The 16,978-nt window shown below is 43.3% G+C and overlaps 1 protein-coding gene across 2 annotated transcripts in view; it reads left to right on the forward strand.

Moving 5' to 3' along the window:
• Positions 1-16,978, forward strand: part of MTM1 (myotubularin 1) — a 71,846-nt gene that overhangs the window by 36,882 nt on the left and 17,986 nt on the right. For both annotated transcript variants that reach the window (XM_075941098.1, XM_075941096.1), the window contains exons 7-8: positions 12,558-12,641; positions 14,294-14,443. In XM_075941098.1, coding sequence (XP_075797213.1) covers positions 12,558-12,641; positions 14,294-14,443 — 234 coding nt within the window. The remainder of the gene's footprint in view (positions 1-12,557; positions 12,642-14,293; positions 14,444-16,978) is intronic.

Raw genomic sequence — 16,978 nt, forward strand, 5'->3', positions numbered from 1 at the left:
CTACACAAGCATTTCCACTAGATCTGCAACAATGGGGTCTTTTAGAAGAAGGGAAACCCTGTTGTAGACTCCCACTAACGGCATATTCAATAGGGCATTGTTTTTGGAGCAGATGATTGTACCTAATACACCTTAAAGCTTGTGTGGGCAGGGCTTTTTCTGACCCTCACATGAACTTACAAAAATGTCAACCTTGCTCAGACAGACCATTGCTGAGCACATTCTTTAGGACTCATAGTGCTTAGAAGCGTTTTTTTCTTATAGAACATAGTTTTTCTCTCTGCCTCCCTGTCTTAGTTTTGTATCCAGTAAGCTCATTTTGCACACAAGGTAGCAGCATTTCAGGTATGGTTTTTGTTCCTGCTGCTTTTAAAGCTGTGATGTCCCAAACTTAGGGAACTGTTTGGGGCTAATTTTTAGGGCTGACCCAGACCGGAGAGGCTCCAGTTGTTTTCCATCCTGGCCTTCCCACCCTCCCGCAAACATGCCCGTGGAGTTGGTGCAGTGGTGCTGCCTGTCTACTTATACCATCTGTCACCCACTGCTGTGTCGTGATTCCTCATCGCATAGCAGCAACTGGCACAGATGGTGCATCTGACTGCCTACCCCAGAGGCAGGAGGAATAGAGCCAACCCAGCCCGAGTCTGAAAGGGGTCTCTTTGTTTTCCCACGTGACCCAGACTCAACACTTACAGTTGGGTCCTGTTTGATTTTGGTCAGGTTACAGGGGTCTTGCTGAGAGTCCTTTCCTGACGTATACTACAGCATCATACTTACCCTGTGTCAAGTCCCTTCTGTTGATCAACTTATCTCAACCAGTGGCCAGCTTCTCAGTAATGTTGTGGTGTGTAGAACAGACATCTTAGAAGCCAGGGGCTTTGTAGAGAATTGCTGTAACTATCCATGTTGTTCTAAAATAACTTTTTTGCACAATTTTATAAAACAGATTTATTTCCCATATCTATACTAACAAAAGGTTGTTGTGTGGGGTCTCTCATCATAGTAGCTGTGTATATGTAATTCTTATTATATTTATCTTCACAGTATGCCTGTGAAATCGTGAAAAGCTGTGATGCCCACTTTACAGAGGGGGAATTGAGATACAGAGTACAGATATTTACCCAGGGTGTCTCACGAGGTTTGTGGTGGTGTAGTAATTGAAGCTGCAGCTCTCAAGCCCAGATAACATTCTGACGACTTGACAATAGTTAGACTTCATCTAATTTAGAAAAGTGACAAGTTACTTGAGTTCAGTCATATTATTAACCATTCACTGTGCTCCAAAACAGAGACAGGTGGATATTTCCTCCTCATAATATCTGCTAAGGTTTCTGTACTTCATGGAGAACATTTTCATTTTTACCCGTGGGCAGTCTGTGCAGTTAGGGTTGGAGGAGGCAGTTCCCCAGCCCCACCTACAGCCCCGCTCCCTCTGTTGAGGCCCCATCTACCACCACAGAGAGGGGAGGATGCGAGGCAGTGTGCCCCCCTTCCACCACAGAAAGCAGAAGACACAGGAGGGGTCACATGTACACCAGGGAGGGAGGAGGCTGTGCGGCTCCAGTCCTCCCCAGCCAGGAGCACTGGGAGGGTGGGTGCTGAGGGCAGCAACACTCCACCGCCCCCACACAACGCCTACAGCAGGCGTTCTGGGGGTGGAGTGTGGGTGGGGCCATGCCTGGTGGTTTAGGAACGCAAAGCCTCCCTCTGCCTATGCTACCATGCCCATGGTTTCACCTGACTGAAAAACTCACTTTCACCCTGAGTTTTCAACTTATATATATAAACTAGTAACCTTTAATTGCTGAGAAACATTGGCTGGAGATAGGGGACTATTATATTTCTGACACTGAGATTTAAGAATGAAGAATTTCCTTGCCGTTTCCCATATCTAGCAATAAACAAATCAATTACACTTTTAGAACAGTAAGGTTGCAGTTTTGGTGGAACTGAAAAGTATAGACCACTTTTATTCCTAGCATATTAGTAGACTAGGGTAAAAATTGTCAGTTACCATTGGTTTAAAGGAACATAATTTAAAAAATGTATATATATAAGATTGGTAGCAGTAGTGCTGTGTCCCCATGGCATGGTTTTGCATAACATTTTGACTTGAAGCTTCACTCAGATACTTCGCAGCAATTTTGGAACAACAGTGTGACGTTATTGCATTTAAGAAATAATCAGGTTTTAATTACTATGCAAATACAAAGTTGATCTTCATTTTTAGGCAGAATCCTATAGCTAAGGATAATGACAACTTTGTTTTAAATGTTTATATCTTCTCATTGAATAACAGAGTAGTGATGTATAGGAGTGAATCCAGTGAGTTAGAAACAGAAAAACCTGTGAGCAGGAACTGGAATTGTTTGCCCATGGTAGTTTTTCCAATGCTCCTTTGTGTTTTCCATAGCAGCTGTTGTTCTATATTCACTGTAAATGATCAGTAAAACATTTACTAAAAATGATTAAACCTACGACTGTCTCTAGAGTCAAAATTTTCTTCTCCTGTAGTGTTCCAAAAATCTTTTGCTGATGCTGTCATACTGTGTATAGATAGTTCATTTTTATATATGAAATTATGATGGTGAAGTTAGATGGTAAAGTTGAATGTATGTCGGTGAGGGCTCTGAAGAGAAAGAGGCTAATGTATAGTGGGAATTTGAGTTGGAATGTCTACAGAAGTGAACAGAATTATTCATGTAGTAAGTGTAAAAAATTTACTAACGTCAAAAGTTGAAAGCTTTTTCATGAAATGCTATTTCTCCTACTCCTGCCCTTACCCACATATTGCATGGTGATGGACACACCCTTATTACTTTAGCTCTAACCGGTGAAAATATTTTCATCTGCTTATTTGGTAGTCTTAGTGGATTTATTTATTTAGGTTTTAAGCTCTTTGGAGAAGAAACTGACTGTCTTTGTATTGCCAGAGCCAAACACGGAAAACTCTTGAGTCAGACTGCAAAAAATCTTAGACTTCTTACAAAATGTTGTGTTGGTTTCAGAATCTTTATGGTGAACGTTTCACTTTGCATAAATAAACCATCCATTGGATCATGGACTTTGAACTTGGGTCTTCCCCATCGTAGGTGACTGCTCTAACCCCCAGTGACTGTGAAATTCCAGGAGAAATCACAGGGTGCATCCCCTAGACCACTGGCTATGAAGATTCAGGTTCAAATTCTTGCTCCATGTTAGTGTTAGTGGGGGGAGGGGGAGAAGAGGGGGGCAAGAAGAGGGGAATTGAACTCAGGTTTCTCACATTCCCGATGAGTGTCCTAACCCTTGAGCTAAAAAGTTATAAGGATGATACTTGTGACAACTGTGGCCACTTTGAGTCCAATCCCTCAAAATCAGAATGTTTCAGTAGTGTCACACATTGACAAAGAGTTTCTTGTTGGCTGAAACTGTGTGTTTAGCTGAATAAAATTTTAATGAACATTTTTGCCCAGTTCTCATTGAGAGTAGTATAATGACAAGTGTAGAAGGGATGAGTTAAATGTTTTTTGCCTTGCTTTTAATGGTATGCATTGGTGGAATATGTAGTCAAGACTCTTTAACTTAGTTAATGAAGGTCTTTCTATCGGGATGAATACAAATAATTTAGATTAATGGAGAAAAGGCTTAAATATGTTTACTGCTATGAAACAGTCATGCCTCTGTTTGTTAGAGATTAGGAAAGAAACTGATTTCAACCTTTTGGAACTGTTCTGCTGCTTTGGATATTTATGTATTTTGCTTTGAAAAAAGGGCCTAGGATAGGAGTGGAGGTGATGGTGGAGAATGAATTCTATTCAGTATTAAACACTAGCAATTAATTTCTTTTGTCGTCTTAGTGTCTAGTCTTTTAAAAACAAAAAGCTTAAGTGGAAGGCAGAAGGGGGAATGTTCAGCTTATTGAAGAAATCTCTGCCACATTTTTCTTCTCTGAGTGAGAGCAGTGATAGTTACCAGACCTTTAATTTGGATGATATATGTACAATATATGCTTTTAGCAATAACTAAGTCAACTTCATTGTAAGAATACAGAAGCCCAGTAAGCCTCCATTTTTTTTGAAACCCTGTCATATTTTATAAAAAATATTATAGTAGACGTAAAATTAATTTTGAAACCGTATTGTGTGCTGAGATTCTCCTCCTAGAGGATAATTCAGATAAATATATTGAAAAGCCCAAAATGCTTCCTTCATTCCCTACTCTTCCAGCGCTTCGTGTCTTCATTGTTATTCACAAGTGTTGTGCTGTTCTGTGTTTTAATAAGATACAGCAGATTTTGGCACCGTTCAATTGACTGCTTGTAGTCTAGATCAAGAGTGGGCACATAATAGGCTGGATGTGGTTCACCAGGTTAGCCCCTGGCAGGCTGCTGATGCTTTATTTACCTGCACATCCGCAGGTCTGGTCACTTGCAGCTCCTATTAGCCATGGGTTGCCATTCCCGGTGAATGGGAACTACGGAAAGCAGTGTCCCAGTCTGCACTGCTGCAAGTGGCTGTACCTGCAAATGTGCAGGTAAATAAAGCACTAGTGGCCCACCAGAGACTAACCTAGGTGAACTGCATCCAGTCCACGGGCTGATTATTGCTCACTTCTGCTCTAGATTTTCTAAGATCACCCAGTTAGATCTACAGTAGGGATGCAAGCCACTAGTTGACTATCCGAGAAACATAAGCTTATCAGAGAGAGGCAGCAAGGCAGGGAGCAGGAGCTGGTGCCACCTTAAAAGCCAGTTCCCCTCAGCACCGTCTCCGCGGGGAGCAGGGGAAGCATAGCAGGCAGTGGCGTGAGTGGCAACTGAAGCAGTCTCTGCTCGCGCCGCTTCTGTTGCGATTCTGCTTTTGAAATGTAGAAGAGCTTCTGTGATTGATTTCCTAAAGTTTAGATAGTAGAACTGGAAGGGACCTCGAGAGCTTGTCCAGTCCAGTCCCCTGAACTCATGACAGGACTAAGAATTATCTAGACCAGCGGTTCCCAATCTCCGATCCATGAACTGGTGCTGGACTGCGACCCGCTGGCTGCCAGGCTGGCATGGCTCTGGGGACAGCGGTACAGCACCCAGCTCCTCCCCTCCTGCTGCCGAGAGGGGTATGTCCTACCCCACATCTCAGCCAACCAGCGCTGGACAGGGGCGGGTGTCTCTTTCCGGACATGGAAGAGCAGTTTGCTGCACAGTGGGAGGGACATGCGGAGCCCCACATGGCAGCCTTAGAGCAGCCATGACCTGGGCAGCAGCTCTCAGCTGGCAGCTAAGAGGCAGTGGAGGGTTAGGTGAGGGGAGTGGGGCAGGCCCTGGGGATTCCAGGGGCGGGGCTAGTGCTGGGGGGCTCTGAGCGTGAGGGGCTCTAAGAAGCGGGGGGCTGACACTGGAGAACGGGGACATCTGGGATTGAGAGCTGACACAGGGGGCCACTAGGGGTGTGGCTAGTAGTGGGGGACTGCGGGGGCAGGACTGGCACTGGGGGACTCTGGGGATGGGGCTAATATTGGGGCCTGGGGCTGGCACTGGGGAAGTTCGGGTTGGGGGTTGAGTGCAGTGGGCCTCTGGAAACAGGAGACTTGCACTGGAGGGAGTCTTGTGGTGGGGGACTCTAAGGGGCAGGGGACTGGCACTGATGTTTTAGGGATGGGGGGTTGGCACTGGGGAGGGTTGGGTGCAGGGGACTCTGAGGTCAGTGGCGGGCTCTGGGGGGTAGTGGAGGGGTGGGAGGCTTTAGGGGTTAGGGCTAGCACTCAGAGAGCCAGGGTATATTCCAGCCTGGGCCCCCAGTGCCGCCACGAGCAGCCGGCTTCATCTGCAGCCGAGATAGAGGGTTGAAATTTGAATTAGATATAGGTCCCCTCCCTGCTTTCTTTGGGTGGGAGAGTTACACCAGGAGTTGAGAGAGACAGAATGATTTAAACCCAGGCAGGACTACCATTCCATCCCACATGGAATTCAGGACATTGCAATGGACTAAACAAAGAGAAAATTTGGAGTACCAGGGAAATGTGAGTCTAGTCATGTTCGGGGTAAATTTTCATTATATTGTGGTTTGGTTTGAACTGCTCTGTGTGATTTTTATGCTTGCTCTCCCACCTTACCATCTAAGCATTGTGCCAGAGGTTTTTTTTCCTCTGTTTTAATTCTATTTCCTCAGTTGCTCTGTAGCATCTAGCAATCAAGTACGCTTTATCAAGTTTATCTTTTGTTTTGTAATAAAAATCACTTCTTTTAAGATGATGATTTGATTCTTGTGTCCTGGAAGGTCTATCTGCATGCCTCTGGCTGAGGGCTCAGCTATCAGACTGCAGTTGGTTTTCTCTTTTCTTTTTCAAGCTCTTTTGGGGCAAAAGAGCTTGGGGTACCCCTGTGGGTGGTTTCAAGTGTTCACCCCTGTTTTTTTGGGATCAAAGCACTTGATGGTGACAGCAAATTCCCCAAAATCGGTGTATTAGGATTCCGGGGGGAAGTTTTTGTAACCAGTGCTTGTACGAGGAATAAGGGGTTTCCGAAAGAGGGTTTTTTTCCAACATTTGGCCCCGTGTAGACAGGCCACATATCAGAAAAAGCCTCTTCCGGAAAAAGAATCAGAAGAAGATACGCAAAAGCGAGTACAATTTGCATACCTTCTTTGAAACCCTCTTCCCCCTCAGTGTAGCCGTACCCAGTATCAACATCTTTACTAAAGTCAAGATATACAATGTGTACCACTTCCCCCCGATCCACAAGGTTTGTTTCCCTTTCAGAGAAAGCTATCAGGCTGGTTTGAGGTGATTTGTTCTTGACAAATCCATGCTGTTACTTATCATCATATTATCCTTTAAATTTTACAAACTGATTACTTAATTATTTGCTTCATTATGTTTCCAGGTACAAAAGTTAAACTGACTGGTCTGTAATTCCCCGGGTTGTTCCGTTTTATAGATTGACACTATATTTACGGTTTTCCAGTATTCTGGGATTTCTTCTAAATTCTGTGACTTTTCAAAGATAATCGCTAATGGCTTAGATATACAGGCAGTCCCCGACTTACGTGGATCCGACTTACGTCGGATCCCTAGATACGAACGGGGTGAGGCAACTCCCTCACATGCGCAGCAGCATTCCCGGGGCTCGCTCACCTGGGTCCTAGGATCCTCCTCCTCCTCGGGCCGGCTCCGACTGGGGTCCCGCAGAGCTGCCGGGCAGAGGAAAAGTGCCTCCCCACGCCCGCTGCCCCCCCCCACCCCTCTGCCAGCAACAGGCTGCCCCCTCCCCTGAGCAACAGGCTGCCGAACAGACAAAAGCAGCCTCTCTGCCCCTCCTCCCCTCTATACATGCCGGGCTCCCGGAGCGCAGCAGCGTCCCCGGGGCTCGCTCACCTGGGTCCTAGAATCCACCTCCTCCTCCTCTTCGGCCGGCTCCAACTGGCCTCTGCCTGCAGCAGCTGGCCACAGGGACAGGGATCCCGCAGAGCTGCCGGGCAGAGGAAAAGTGCCTCCCCACGCCCGCTGCCCCCCCCCCCCCCCCCCGCCTCGCATCCTGCACGCCTCCTCCCTCCCCCCCTGCCAGCAACAGGCTGCCCCCTCCCCTGAGCAACAGGCTGCCGAACAGCAGACAAAAGCAGCCTCTCCGCCCCTCCTCCCCCTATACATGCTGGGCTCCCTGGGCAAACAAAGACTCCACCAAAACAAACAAAGTGCTGGCCTCATTGTGTTAGCAAAAAAAGGACCCTCCTCCTAGAACCCTGGGTGGTGTGTGGAAATAAAGCTATTAGCTCAAAGCATGGTGCAGAGCTGTTTGGTATTTGATGAGTTACTCCTTTAGTCCTGAGTTTGTCACAGGGACAGAAATAGATGTGAAATCTTCTGAACAGGGGAACAGACAGCAAAACAAACATTAGAGGGGAGTTAACCTTTCCCTATGCTATCCAAAACTAAAAAAAATGTTTGGCTAGAGTTTCCCCTACAATATGTACCAGTTCCGACTTACATACAAATTCAACTTAAGAACAAACCTACAGTCCCTATCTTGTACGTAACCCGGGGACTGCCTGTACTCAAGGAGCTAACTGAGGAGATTCTAGGATGCATTTCATCAGGAGTTGATGGCTTGAAGACCTCTAATTTTTGACTTGCTCTTTGCCGTTTTTTAGCCTCTGATTCTACCTTATTTTCCCTGGCATTCACTATGTTAGATGTCCAATCGCCACCCACCTTCTTGGTGAAAACTGAAACAAAGTCATTAAGCACCTCTGCCTCTTCTACGTTTTCTACTTTTCTCTCACTGAGTAATGGTCCTACCCTGTCCTTGGTCATATTCTTGCTTCTAGCGTATTTGTAGAATATTTTCTTGTTATCCTTTATGTTTTATTTGTTTTTATTTATCTTTTGACCTTGTTTCCACTTTTTTAAAGACTTTTTTTGATTATTAGATCATTCAAGATCTGATAAAGCCAGGGTGATCAGTTGCCATTCTTCCTATCTTTCCTACTGTAGTATAGTTTGCTCTTGTGTCTCTGAAAAATTGCCAACTGTCTTCAGTTGTTTTTCCTCTTAGTCTTGCATTCCATGGGATCTTACCCGCCACTCCCACAGTTTGCTAAAGTCTGCCTTTTTGAAATCCGTTGTTTTTATTTTTCTGTTCTTCCTCCTTATCATTCCTTAGAATTTCTGATCATTTTCACCCAGACTACCTTCTACTTTCAAGTTCTCAAGCAGTTCCTCCTGATTCGTCAAATCAAATTTAGGACAGCCCCCACTATCTTTCTCTGTGTTTTGAAAAAAAAAATCACCAATAAATTCTAAGTACTAGTTAGATAATCTGTGCCCTGCTGTGTTATTTTTCCAGCAAATACCCAAGTAGTTGAAATTCCCCATCACCACCAAGGCCTGTGCATTGGATTATTTTGTTAGCTGGGTTTTTTTAAAGCCTCATCCACCCCCTTTTCCTGTTTTGGTGGTTTGTATTTGATCCCTACTGTGATATGACCCTTGTTTTTTAACCCATTAGTTTTTATCAATGACTTTTACCAAGTCTGTCTCCTCTATTACAACCTCAGTCCATGTGTATACATTTGTAACCCCTCCTGTTGGCTAGCCCAGTGTGAGGTTATTCAGCACAGGGGAAGCTTGTGACTTCTTACACCACTGTGTGTGTGGGGGGGGGGGGAGGGGACCTAGGCCTGAGGTTGCTTGGTGTGCTCTGCGTTGTGTATGTGTGAGTGCACCTCAGATCAGACCCACTCCGACAAACCACCAGGAACAGGATTTATTTGGTAAAAAATATAGAAGAGGAAAACAGTTCAGCAGCCCCTTTTCTCAGCCTGTGTGCTGCTTCTAGCACCGTCCTTGCTGTGTGCTGCTTCTAGCACTGTCGTTGCTGAGACCCTCCTGGGGGCAGAGCTTACAGCACACAACACAGCCCCCTTGGAACACATGATCCAACTCCCACAGTAACTAAACCCCAAATAACCAAGTCCAGGTTCTCCCTTTGTGTCACTTAAACTCCTCTCAGGGTGCTCTATAGCCCTTTCTGGTCCTACCTGTAAAAAACATAAAGAGGAAAACAGTTCAGCAGCCCCTTCTCTCAGCATGCAGCCTGTGTACTGCTTCTAGACAGTCCTTGCTGAGACCCTGCTGGGGGCAGAGGGCACATCCTGGCAGGAACCAGGAAGTTCTCCCAAGATGCCGCAGTTTGTAGTCCACAACTTGTAGTTCCCAAGGCTGCTGCTGAAACACACTGGACCTGGGGCTACACATTTTTAATATATAAGGCAAAACCACCTCCTTTTTCCCTTTTCTATCATCGTGAGCAAGCTTGTACCCTTGTATACCAATATTTTGGGCCAATCATCCTTTTCTAACAAGAGAAAGGACTAGAATTTGTATATCTAAAACCTGGATGACACATACTATGCTTGGGAGCACAGAGACCTGCTTTAAAAATATTTTTTTCCAATATTCAAATGGTGAAACATACAATATGGCAGCCGTTTGTTTACTTTTAGATTGAATCACCACTTTCATGAATTATTTCATTTTAACTGGAATCTTATCAGCTTTAGGAATATTTAATTGCAGGTATAGAGTACCAGAGACTAGGGATGGCTAATCGATTAGTTGATGCAATTTGCCAGGCTGCAAGCAGTGTTTCCACGTAGCAGTGCTGTGTGGAGCCCAGAGTCAGCTGGGAATTCCCCTGCTAACCCCTGGCTCCATGTGGCACTACCATTTTGAAAAACTGCGTAGAGCCTGGCGTCAGGCTGCACATGGCATTCGAAGTGGCATCGCCACATGGAGCCCTGGGTTAGTGGGGGACTCCTCAGTTGATCCCGGGTTCCACACAGCGCTGCCACTTCGAAACACCGTGTGCAGCCCAGACCAGCTGGCCTCGGGCTGCATGCGGCATTTCAATACGGCAGTGCTGCGTGGAGCCCAGGGTTTGGCCCCAGCAAGGGAGGGAGGGGGAGTGATTAGTCGACTTGTGTGTTTTGCTTATTGAACAGTCGACTCGTTGTTCACATTCCTACCAGAGACAGCTCATTCTTCTTTAATTTCTCAGTGATTGAACTGGGAAATGTTTGAAGCGTCATTTCGAATAAGCAACAAACTCATGTTTTAAGAGATCACTTTAAGGTGATATTGAATATTTCCAGTATTATTTTTGTTCAGCCATGAGTTTAAAATGATCCTTTTCCGTGATGTTATGTAGGCCTTTGGATGAATTTTTAAGAAAGATGTATCAAATTTTGTATATAATAAATTGATACTTAAAAATGACCATTTTCTATGAATTCAGTGTATATAAATCACTTCTGTGATTTGAGAGCTGCTGTTTTTGTTGCATTCAATTATTTTTGCAGTTCTTCCTACCTTCAAATATTCACTTCTGTTTTTAGTAGGACTCTTTCTTAAGAGACACAGACCTCTTAATTAGTACATTGAACGTCTGTCAAAGTTTATTTAAAGCTTTACTCGTATTGAAGGCTGCAATGTATAAAGGGGGAAACTGTAACTCTCTTCTTTACCAAGTCTCTTGTGAATTAATTTGTAATAGAATACCAGTCTAAATAGTAATTTGGTTGCATTTAAGCAGTTATTTCCAGTTCTAATGGAGTGGATGCAATATTTTTAAATAGTGCACACAATTATAATATAAGTGCAATAACTAATTTTTAAAGTTTATCATTCTGAGGCAGAATGTGTGTGTAGGAAGTGAAAACCACTCTTCTTGTTGCAGGGTTCCATTTTAAATATTTTACTCATAAGTGACAGTTTGATTTAAACATCTGCAACACGTCAGACCTGAGCTATGCAAAAATACTTGTTTGCCTTATGCTACAGAAGACTGTAGGTCCTATGCTTCATTACTACACAGCCTGTACCAGGAAAGGAGTTGCCTACTGAAGAAGCCTATACACATTTGTGCCCATGTCATATCTATGAAGAGTTCCTTAGCCTCCTGAGATGCAATAATCTGTTTTCCGGATCTTGATTCTTTCTTATCAGGATGCCCCGCCTCCTTCCACCTGTTCCCGTTACTATGTGTCAGGAGGTGGTGAATGGCACAGATCTTACAGACTTGATGCTGCAGCATCAAGTTTATTGTCTCAATGTTTTCATACAAATAGAAAGGTGATTTCTTGCCTTATTGTTAGACATCAGCTGTGAGGGAGCCCTGGCCCGCTTCTCCCATTACAGCTGTTGTACAGCTATCTCAAGGCAACATCCTGACACTTCTTCTCATATCACCTGTCCTCGGTCCATCACATAATTTTCTTTGCTTCTTGCTCCAGCTGGCCTAACAGTAGCTGTTCCACCACAGATTCATTACTTTTTAGATTGACAGAGGTGGTTTGAGTCTACACCATCATTGCCATGATTATTAAAAGCAATGCATTATGTAGTATGTTACCAACTTTAAGGTGGCCAAAAACAAGGAAGTAAATGGGTACTATGACATTGCAGTTAGGAAACTTAGGTAAGAGGATTCTAAACAATTATGAATGTTTCTTAAAACAGGTGAACCAAACCACAGTGAATTATTGTGCTGAATAATCTACCGAAAGCCTGGTTTTATAAAAGTTAGCAAGTCTTTTCCAACTCAGTATTAAAAGCTTTGTCCTGAAGTTGCTATACAACTTCAAGTAAATGTATAGTCTTGAGGAATTATAGCATTGACAGTCATTGGTAAAGCAGTTGTTTGCTTTGAGTAGAATATGAAGCTACCTGGAATGTACAAAATTTTAAAATAACTGTCACCTGCTTGGTTTAATTTTTTTTAAATGTTCTCTTACTGTTTCCACCCTCTAATTTTCAGGCTTTGTATTACTTTTTTTTAAAGCATTTTGTTTAAAAATGTTAAAACTCTTTTAATTGTCAAACTTAATATTGTTTCAGTTGAGATTTTGTGAATAAGGAAAAAGTTCTGTTTTACCTTCATCTGTCGCACCTCAACTTAGAATAGAACATACAAGGGGAGGAGGAACACCAGAAAATTGATCCAATCATTTGGAGCAAGAGGGTATTTCTTGCATACTTGCCTTCAATTGGAATTCTGCGTGTTAAATTTCTTTGTCTTTTCTCCCTTACAGCCTTTTTTTGCATTTGTAAATGAAGAAAAGTTTACTGTCAATGGTTGGATGGTTTATAATCCAATGTCTGAATACAGGAGACAAGTGAGTTAATATCTTTACCTGGAAATGTAGAGAGACTTTTTTGTATGGACATTTCAGAAAATAGCAAGGTCGTTTGTCAACATTTGTACAAAATTTGAGAGGTAGAGAAAAGTTGGCAGATCTGACAAAAAATCAGAATAAAAACAAAATATGGGGGAACTTCCAAGATTGTTTTAAAAACCTCAGTAAGGCCCCTTTGAGGTTGGTAAATGTAATTATAGCATGCTATTGTAATCATTTGGTAAACATATTGAAGAGTTATAATGGTTCTGAATTGTCTATATTGCATGTAAATTTAATTATAGGCCAACACAAAGGGGTTTTTTTTCCTCATTGTAAATCCTGCATTTGAGAATTTTATAAACCAACTGTTGCAGTTTTTTTATCTGAAATTTTCTTCATGCACTGGGTTTATATACAATATTAAAAAATCTAGAGGTTTTAACTCTGAAAATCTTCCTTATTAATTTTGGGTATTTTGAACACTGCTTCAAAAGTAGAGAGGATGAGGATGTGACAGGCATTTAGAAGACTTACAGTAGACAAATTCAATCCATTCTGATAGTGTCGAAAATTATTTGTGAAAACTGCACGTTCTTTTACAGTGGTTATTTATATGAACTTCACTTCATATTTTGAATTGATATGAAAAATGTAATGGCAACAAATGAAAGGGCATGATATACTTAATTAAAACGGCATGCTTATTAATTAGGTGAATATATCTAAGACTAGCACCATAACTACTTTCATGGTGACATGTTGCATAAATTCTTAGTACATTAAAAATTTTAAATTCATGTTTATACAACATTCCGTAACAACTCTCTTGGATTTTCTCCTTGTAATTTTCTGATGGGCTAAGGAGTATCCAGACTCACGCAGCATCTGTTTGGTCCGAGGGTTAGAGGCCCAGGCCTAAAGAAAAGGTAAAAATTCAAACACGCACACAAACCCCTCTCTGTGTGTGTATATGTGAGTGTATGGGGAGCTTGTTAGCCCGTCTGAATTCCCTGATGGGTTGTTGGGGAATAGTCTCCTGAGTAACATCCTGTTACATCAGTAGTCTGTTTAGCTAAGAGGCAATTATATTTCCTAATCTAATCAGGAGTCCGCCTTCAACCTCAACAAACTTCAACCAAATATGAGACTCAAGCTGTTATGGTTTGAGAAGGAGAAAAATTAACAGGGAAGGCTTTCCTCTACTTCTCTCTTCAAATTATCCCTTTTTAGAACCTTTTTTTCATAGGTAGGATGGAAGGACGGTTTCTCTATAGTATGAAAAATCTTTTCTTTCAGTCGACCCCTGAATAGTTCACTTCCTTTTGAACTATTTTTTCTTAGCTATTTCTACATGAAGACCTAGTTAAAATATGATTTGTGAAAAGTACTACATATACTGGCAAGCACGTTTATCTACTGTAGTTGCTAAAGGCTGTGAACTCATAGGCAGCATCCTGTCTTGTGTGATCCTGTAAACTTCTGAGATTCCATTTGTTCTGGTTCACCGTTATTATAGTTACTCATGGGAAATTGGTAGGTTGTTGCCACCATGTGGCCATAAGAGCATGTAAAAGAATAGGTACAAAGAAGAATGTGTGAAGATATAAAATACCAAATAAAATATGACTTGTTTCTATTTCATTTTTAAGAGACTGCCCAGTGAACAGTGGAGAGTAACTTTTATCAATGAACATTATGGACTGTGTGATACATATCCATCACTTTTGGTAGTCCCATATAATGCCACAGATGATGATCTCAAGAAAGTTGCTGCTTTTAGGTCCCGAAATAGAATTCCAGTAAGTACTGTATGTGCCTGAAAGAGTAATTAATGTGAAGTTTACATCAAATGTCTGATCCTTGTGGCCTGAGGAATGAGGGGGCTTTTTTATGTCTCAGTCTAATAACTTAAATTTGCTTTAAATTACTGTGACTGCCAAGCCCTGTTCCTGGTTTCTCTACGAAAATATCCCTCCATCCCTAGTTTGCTATTATCATTTCCTTTTCCTAGTAATGGCAGCCACTGTTGTACATTCCCTTTTGTCGACAGATCATGAGCCTCAGGCCACCATCTGTACTACTTTGTGAGCTGACTCTTGTTGGATGCACTTAAGAATTGATAACAAATGTTATCCCTCTCGTAGGCATGCAAACCACCTGGCAGGCAAACACAAATCTGAAGGTTATTCATAGAGCCAGACCTCCTACATAGTATCCTTACAGAGTTGCCAGCTTTTTTTTTTTTTTTTTTTAAAGAGCTTGGAAGAAATATTTTAACTTAGACAATTAAAATAAGTTTTATTTAGCCCTAAAAGAACGTCTCTAACTTTAGAATAGAAACCAAAGAGTAACAAATTACAACCATATATAAACCACATTCTAGGTCATTATAAACCATTTTGTCTGATTTGTTTGTTTTTTAGTTTTTATTTTCACTCTGCTGAAGACATACTCATATGATCAGGTACAACAAAAAGTACTAGATCAAATCTCGTGCCATGCTTACGGTTACTGAATAGATTTACTCTTAGTGCTTTTTTTTTTTGTAACCAGGCTAAACTTATCTAAATCTTGAGCGGTCCCATATATGCCTGCACAATGGGATCCAATTCTTCTGTAGAATTAACTTATCCTACCACCATGAAATAGTCATTCTTTCCAGTCCTCACACAAACACTGACAGCTATGGCTCATGGATGTAATCTTCGTTGAGAATTATTTTCAGCTGTGGTTATTTTTGAGGATGCTCATCCCAGGGGGCCTGGTTTCACTAGACAGGTTCTTGCAGTGTTATCAAGGTGGTTCAGCATCTTCTTCCTATTTTGTGTAGGAGAGAAAATGGATACATTGTAGTCAGTTTCAGAGGCTCATCCCTTGGTCCTCTGACTTTGTTCTAATAGACTGTCAAGCTGGGCTGACTTCCCACCTTCTTCCATTCTCTGGTTTAATGGAACAGTGCAAGGAGCATGTACTGTACTCAAATCAGCTCCCCATTGTAGGAAAATCTGGAAAAACGCAGCAGCAGGGAAGGAAAATGCAATTTCAGGAATCTAGATGGAGTGAAAATGCTAAATTAAGTGACATGAGGGGAAAATGCCAGATTGTGCAGTTGCAGAATCGTGGGGACTATAACTGAAGTGTATGGGATCTTTTCACACCTCTGAATTGTTGTTTTGGCTCTTGGATAATTCAGGCAGGCACTGCTGCATTGGTGTCTGCTTAGTTTTCATTTTCAAAATTGTTTACCTAACCATAAGAATTTAACAAAAGGTGAGATTAAAGACGTCTTCTGCAGTTACAGAATACACGTGGCCTTGCATATGTGTATATAACTTCAGGAGACCTACACAGGAGTTATGTACACAAGGGGGAATAACATTTTTACATGCCACTAGTTCTTGTAATGACATTTTTACTAGAAATAGTAACTGATAACTCCTCGCTTAAGACAAAATACGCACTTAACTTTATAATTTCTTCCAGTTGAGTGAAATCTAAATTTTGTAACCCTCCCATTAACTGTTTAAAAAGAACATCTCTATTAAAAAAAACCAAAACGTCTCCTGAAGGATGATAGTGACACTGCGTCCTGCAGACCCTCCCTCTGCCCTCAACCGTGTGGCCTCCCCCATACTCGTTCCCTGTGCTCGGGCTGGGGGGGGCGAAAGGGGAGCCACGCAGCCTCCACCAGGCCCAGCCCAACCCCCCATCGGCTGGTGTTGGGGGAGAGCCGAGGCTGGTGGAGAGGAGGTAGGGCCAGGGCTGGGCCAGGGGAGAGAACTGGGGTTGCTGGGGAAGGAATGGAGGGGAAGGAGTAGAGCCAGGGCTGGCAGGGTAGAGAAAGCCAGGCCTGGAAAGGCCTCGGCCTGGCCCCTCCAGCAGCTGGGCTGAAAGAGCCAAGGCTAGGAGGGAAAGGAGGGAGAGCCAGGGCTAATGTGGTCTTGGCCCTGCCCGGCAGCTGGGGTGAGGGGAGACGGGGCTGGCCTGTTCTTAGCCCTGGCCTCGGCCTCTCTCCTTCTCCCCCTGGCAGCTGGGGAGAGAGCTGCAGCCGGTCCCTCCGAGCGGCCAAGGGCAGGGAGGGAGGGCTGGAGCTGGTCTGGCCTTGGCCTTGCCTGGCAGCCAGGGGAAGGGTGAGGAGAGCCAGGGCTGGCGTGGCCTCAGCCTCCCTGCTCCCCCTGGCGGCTGGGGAGTGAGCTGGGCCCAGGCAGTTTCGCCCCGGCAGCTAAGGTCAGGCCCCGGGTTGCCAGGTATTCTATCGGACAGTCCGTCTTTTGCGCCCTCTGTCTGGAAAAAAATTTCAGAAAATACTGGACATGGGCAATGAATGTCAAGTA

This window comes from Pelodiscus sinensis, chromosome 13 (assembly GCF_049634645.1).
Source record: "Pelodiscus sinensis isolate JC-2024 chromosome 13, ASM4963464v1, whole genome shotgun sequence".
Classification (NCBI taxonomy): Eukaryota; Metazoa; Chordata; order Testudines; family Trionychidae; genus Pelodiscus; species Pelodiscus sinensis.